The 7109-nt window shown below is 35.6% G+C and overlaps 1 protein-coding gene across 1 annotated transcript; it reads left to right on the forward strand.

Annotated features, from left to right (window-relative positions):
• The first annotated feature begins 3085 nt into the window (after positions 1-3085).
• LOC130448296 (uncharacterized) lies at positions 3086-4390 on the forward strand. The gene has a single exon (XM_056785583.1). It carries the CDS (start codon positions 3086-3088, stop codon positions 4388-4390), a length of 1305 nt encoding a protein of 434 aa, XP_056641561.1.
• The last annotated feature ends 2719 nt before the right edge of the window (positions 4391-7109 follow it).

Consider the following 7109-nt stretch of genomic DNA (forward strand, 5'->3'; position numbering starts at 1 on the left):
GACGACGTAAGAAATACGAGGAGAAGTCAATTGGAGTTAGATATGAAACTTATGTTTATGAAAACACCAAATATCAGCAGGAAGAAGTTGTAAGTTCAACGATATAAGAATAGTGAAGAATTACCGGTGAAACAAAAGGTATTAAAGCTTAAGGAAGAACAAGGAATATGAAAAATATTGTAGATAATGAATCTCAGAACTAAAAAACAAATTAAATTGAATATTGAATAGTAGTATCTATATAATTCTTAATTAGGATTACTAGAATTTAAAATAAATACAAAGTTCCCAAATAACTATAGGAGCATAAACTTTTTAGATACTTTAGATCCGGAAGGTCATGCGTGGACGCTGTATTTATATTATATATTATATAATATAACAAACCAGCATATCAGTGTTTCATAAACCTCGAGAAAGCGTTTGACCTCATTCAACTTGAAGATGTTATACATCCCGATAAATATAGAAATCAGACCATCGAGAACTTCTATTCCCATAACCAAGTCCAAGTCCAAGCCAGAATGACTCAATATAATAATGGACGAAGGGCAAAGGGTACCAGATGGGTAACAAACAACTTAAAATACTTTGCTACGCGGATGATGACGTACTGAATCCGAAGACGATCTCCAGAGACTAGTACACATCTTCAACACAATAAGTAAACAGTCCAATATGATAATTTCAGCTCAGAAAACGAAATGTAGGATAACGTCTAAGGAACCTAAACGTTGCTAAATAGAAATTGACGGTGATGTAATACAACAGATACTAAAATTTAGATATTTAGGAGTAGACATAACGAGCTATGAAGATGTCGAGAATGCGGTCGTCAAAACAAAGTAGCAGGATGCCTCAACAACACTATTTGGAAAAATAAAACATCTTACAAAAGAAACAAAAATCAGAATTTAGAAAACAACAATTAGACCTATACTGACGTACACAGCAGAGACAAGACTAAGACAAACAGATTACTAGAGAAAACGGAAGGAAAATAGCAGGGAAAACACTTTTAGACTGAGGAAAAAGTAAAAACATAAGAAATACGTGCAAGGTAGAAAATGTAATTGACTGGGCACTAAAACGAAAACAAGAATGGAATAGACTAGTGGCCGAAGAAGTATTGGTCGACCGAGAAAGAGGTAGTATGACAATCTGGATCCAGAAGGCTGAAACTGAAGAAAAAACCTACAATATAAGAAGGAAGAAAAACAAATACAATGGGGAGGATGTCGACTGAATCGGAATAGAAGTTCTCGATATACCAACTGTAAATATAGTTTCTAAGCGATCTATTATTTTGAAAAAGAACACAATGACGGGGCAAGAGCGTCGTTTTACGCTACTTAATTTTGTATAGGGTCTCAATTTTTGTTAACTTTATGAATATTAATAAGAATATTACCCATTTTTCATGTAATGTAATTCGAACAAAACAGGTCTTAGTAATACTTAAATTTAGATCTACTCATTTACGCAGTATTTTTTTTTCTCAACAAGTTGAAATTTATTGATAATAATACGAAAGCATTTACATTTATATTGGCTAGAAAGTCGGTAAGAGACTGAAATTATCCATTTTGTGTTTTGCTTATGCTATAAATATAATCTAAAATTGATGCCCAGAGGGGACGAAACTTAGCGGCGGCGGCGCAATTACCATTTAGTTTTCAAACACCTTTCGTTCTCACTTTTTTTATCATATCACTAGAATTTTATTAGATTTATTATCGATTATTATATTTAAGCGCCTATATTACAGAGCGAACCAAGATTAACGATTCAAAGATGTGTTTTCACTTGAAATCTTATCCCCATCGACTCAATTAAATTCAAACAAATGAAATTTAAATAATAATATAATGGTCTTCGTTGTAACATCATCGTACCCTCTAGTGTGCAAGTTTTCAATGTTGGAATGACATATTGGTTCATTCTATCCTATAAAGATCTGCATTAGCACTTTCTCCAGGTTTCAGCTCTTTGTAATAAACACGGATATATATGAGGGTATTTTAAAGATAGAGCTGACTTCTTGGGAAGTTAAGGAACCTCCAACGATCCTTTTCCGTTCAGGTGAACGACCCACTATCTCTTAATTGAAAGGTGATAGTAGATATTTACTTACTACCCACTACTGCACTAGTGGAATGAACTGTACAATTAGTGATGTTTATTCCAGCTGACGTGGAATTGAAGAATTGTAGTTTTCAATTTCAATTGAATTTTTTGTAGAAACGATTTCTCCTCCCATTATTTTAGTAGCTAAATTTTTTTTGTTGTCTAAGGATGTTTCTACATATCCTTCAGCGACACTAGTGGATTTCCATCCACCGTGTCTCTTCAAAATGTGCATATCAACACCAGCATCAGCAAGTAGAGATGCTGATGATCTTTTAAAACAGTGACCTGTATTTTGTGGTGGATTTGGTAGCTCCAGAAACGTTGTTCTTTCTTTTGGAATGCTCCGAAAAGTATTGATACCAATTGGTTGAGAAAAACATTTTCCATTCTTATATTAAATAAACAACCGGTCATGGACCATATTTTGAGGTCGAAGTCGTTATTCAAGCACTCAAAACCAGTGATGTTTCCTCTAGGGGAAATGTGCCTATGATGGACCCCCGCCAATGATGGACCACTAGCTATATTTTTAAATTTACCGCGCATATTACACTACCACCATATTGGTTGGGTTGATTGATGCTTATAGTCAGTTGTTTACAAGCGCTCTTGCGAATCTAAACCGTTTTTGTGAAAATAAATAAATAAATTGAAATTGGTATGTATTGATATAACAAAGTAACATGGCATGATGTTAGATAACTTTTGTTTTACTCTTAGCTAGAATCTGATTTTGTTACTACAGCTTGATAGAACTGTTGCATGTTGATTGGCGAGTAAAAATTGAGGTTATGGCGGAGAACAAAGAAAATTGAGATTTTTATCTAATTTATGCAATATGGCCTATGATGGACTACTTAACGGATCCCAATGATGGACCAGGGGTCCATCATTGGAACTGAAATAAACAAAATAAATATATTGTTTTAGTAGTTTTTCTTTTCCATTTATAGAGATGGCATCCAAAAAAAGACAACAGTGGGACGAGCATGATATGCGACAGGCTATTGAGAACGTACAAGATCACAGTATGGGCTTTAAGTTGGCTGCAAAGATCTTCAATGTTCCCAAAACAACTTTGCGAAGGCGTTTGGCTAAACAGGACAGTTCCAAGGGTAATTTGGGAGGACGAACCGCAATTTTCTCTAAAGCCATCGAAGAGGAGATTGCAGGATATATTATTGATATGGAAACACGTTTTTTTGGTTTAACCTCTAAAGATTTGCGGCGGATGGTATTCGAAGTAGCCGAAAAAAATAAAATAGAGCATCGTTTCAATCGTGAAACAAAAATGGCAGGTTGGAAATGGGTGAGGGGATTCCTGAAGCGCAATCCACGAATTTCTTTGCGTAGTCCAGAAAGAACATCATTAGCTAGAGCCCAGGCTTTTAACAAGCCTAATATTCAAGCCTATTTCAATGCACTATCTAACACTCTGGAGCAGTACAACTTTCCTCCCGAAAATATATTTAATATGGATGAGTCAGGTTTGACTACGGTCCAAAAGAAATGTCAAAAAATTTACGCTTCAAAAGGTCGGAAGCAAGTTGGTGCACTCAGCAGTGCAGAGCGTGGGCAGCACGTGACCGTAGTGTGCGCAATGAATGTCATGGGCACTTACATCCCTCCTGCTCTTATTTACCCTCTTCAAAGGATGAACGATGAGCTTATGAACGGTGCTCCCGTTGGTAGCATAGCTTTCGTACAAGAAAAAGGTTGGATGACCAGTGAAATTTTTTGTAGATGGCTAAAGCATTTCGTGAAGTATACGAAAGCATCTAATAACAATAAGATTCTTTTGCTCCTAGATGGGCACAGTAGCCATAAGAGTCTCGAATCTCTTCAGTTTGCAAAAGAAAATGGGGTAATTGTGTTCTGCTTCCCGGCACATTGTTCACATCACGTTCAACCATTGGACGTAGGATTCTTCCGTCCTGTTCATACGTATTTTGATCAAGAAATTCAATTATGGCTTCGTCAAAACCCGGGGAAGGCAGTGACTCAATTCAAAATAGCAGGTCTTCTCAATCAAGCTTATTTGAAGAGTACTGCAATACTCAAATGCAATAAATTCGTTCAAAAAGACTGGCATTCATCCTTTCAACCTCATATCTTCGAGGACTGGCAGTTTGCACCAGCTTTAGCAACGGATAAGCAGATTCCCGAGGCTCAAGGAGATATCATCGAGAACCAAATGGAATTAGAAATTCAAACCCCATCCACATCTGGTCTTAACATGTCTTCATCGTCAGTTCTGTAGCAATTGGTACTGATAAAAAAAATGCAGAAGAAGGGGAAAAACTGGTCATTTGAATTCAACACCAGAAATTCATGAGCTCAAAGAGAAGGTTATAGAAAAGGAAACAAAGATAAGAAAACAACAAGCCAGGATAGTAAAACGGAAACTTGTCATTGAAAATGACAGTTCTGATGAAGATGAATCCGCCTTAGAGAACTTTTTGGAAAAGGGCCAAGATGACTCAGATGATGACGCTAGCTGCCTTTACTGCAATGAGTTATTCTCGCGCTCACGTGCAAAAGAAAAGTGGATTCGTTGTCAAAAATGTAACTCGTGGTGCCATAATGAGTGCGCTGGTGTTTCCTTCCATTGCAAGTCTTTTATTTGTGAGCTCTGTACCTAACGTGATGTTAGTTTGTTCTATATTTTTTCCAATAAAACTTTAAAGACATTTTTTTTTCATTTATTTTAAAGGGGTCCGACATGGGCAGATGTGTGCCAATGATGGACCCCTCGACTACTTTTTTAAAAATAGCTATGCTATTAAACAGGAAATTATTTGGCAGAAAAATCTTCCTATAGTATAATAAACTTCGAGCTAAGTATACATTTTCATGTAAAAAAAATTAATAAGTCCAAAGCTAAAAAAGTTGTAATGATATTTCCTTAAGGGGTCCATCATAGGCACATTTCCCCTAGTTATAGCAAATTCTCTTAGAATTTTAATTTTAGTATTCGGTATTTTGATTTTTATACGTTAATTCGTCAATTACATTTCCAATTCTTCTCTTGGGCAGACGCCAAACACATCCACGATTAAGGAAACCTATAAAAATAATATGCTACATGGAAATGTCACCATATTTATGTATAATCTTACCTTCATCATCAAGAATTGATCATCATTAGCTTCTTATTGGATTTTTTCGGCTTGTGACCTTCACTTTTCCGCAAAAGCCAATAGCTCTGAATATGTCCACATTTTTCTTCACAAATATCATTGTTTTCTGCTAACCATAATGTGTCTATAATGATGATGCCTTTTATTTTTCAGCTTTCCCGGCAAATTAAGCTAATAAAATTTTCTCCGATATATCACGGACTTTTTTGAACTGCATCAGTTTTCGAATCGCTTATATTCTTTCTCTATTGCGGGATTTAGCGGGTACTAGGATTTGTATTGCGTTATTTGCAGCAAATTCTATATCAGAATCCACACTTTCGTAGTCGGAGCTCATGTCTATACAATCATACCAAACGCGTCAAAATTGACAGTTCGCAAAATAAATCAACAATTAGCGCAACGCTTGTTTGTTATAATTCTAATCTTGTATATTAAAAAAATTGATTATTTCCATTCCGAGTCCGTTGAGGCGATCTACCCAACCGATTTGCTTAATTTTTTTTTCAATAAAAGGTGTTGATGCACAGATCAGCTATCAACCATCGGATTTCATCTAATTTTCACCATTCTCAAGTTTTTCACATATACACGTTCAATCCTCAATATCTCAGGTTCTATTCAAGATAGAGACTTCGTTTTGGTTTATGAACACTCGTTGAAACACCTTCTTTCTTTTGAGTTTTTGAACACTTGAATCGGTTGAGTTGGAGAGGAGCTAGAGGCGCGGACATTCAATGTGGAGTTATGGATTTTTGTAGGTTTTTGGCAATTTTTCTACATTCAAAGATCTATATCTCAGGTTCTAATATAGCTACAGAGTTCGATTTGGTTTAAGAACACTTACTGAAACATCTTCTTTCTTTTGAGTTTTTGAACACTTGAATCGGTTGAGTTGGAGAGGAGCTAGAGGCGCGGACATTCAATGTGGAGTTATGGATTTTTGTAGGTTTTTGGCAATTTTTCTACATTCAAAGATCTATATCTCAGGTTCTAATATAGCTACAGAGTTCGATTTGGTTTAAGAACACTTACTGAAACATCTTCTTTCTTTTGAGTTTTTGAACACTTGAATCGGTTGAGTTGGAGAGGAGCTAGAGGCGCGGACATTCAATGTGGAGTTATGGATTTTTGTAGGTTTTTGGCAATTTTTCTACATTCAAAGATCTATATCTCAGGTTCTAATATAGCTACAGAGTTCGATTTGATTTAAGAACACTCGCTAAAATACCTTCTGTCTTTTGAGTTTTTGAACATTTAAATCGGTTGAGTTGGAGAAGAGCTAGAGGCGCGGACATTCAATGTGGAGTTATGGATTTTTGTAGGTTTTTGGCAATTTTTCTACATTCAAAGATCTATATCTCAGGTTTTAATATAGCTACAGAGTTCGTTTTGGTTTAAGAACACTCGTTGAAATACCTTCTTTCTTTTGAGTTTTTGAACACTTAAATCGGTTGATTTGGAGAGGAGCTAGGCGCGGACATTCAATGTGGAGTTATGGATTTTTGTAGGTTTTTGGCAATTTTTCTACATTCAAAGATCTATATCTCAGGTTCTAATGTAGCTACAGAGTTCGTTCTTCTCTATTATAACGATTTATGATACTTATTTAATGGATTCGATGCGAGCGAAGCCACGGGTAAAAGCTAGTATCATTAATTTCAGGAATATTGACTAATTTTGAGTAAGTAATTAACATTATAGGTAAAATAATGTACTATATTCGTATCGTAAATTCATATTACGATATTCAATGGGTTATGTCCCATCTCATTTCGTAATATGAATCTTCACGACACTTATATCGTAAATATCTATAACTCCTCCACCCTTGTGACA

Source organism: Diorhabda sublineata, chromosome 8 (assembly GCF_026230105.1).
Source record: "Diorhabda sublineata isolate icDioSubl1.1 chromosome 8, icDioSubl1.1, whole genome shotgun sequence".
In the NCBI taxonomy this organism is placed as follows: Eukaryota; Metazoa; Arthropoda; class Insecta; order Coleoptera; family Chrysomelidae; genus Diorhabda; species Diorhabda sublineata.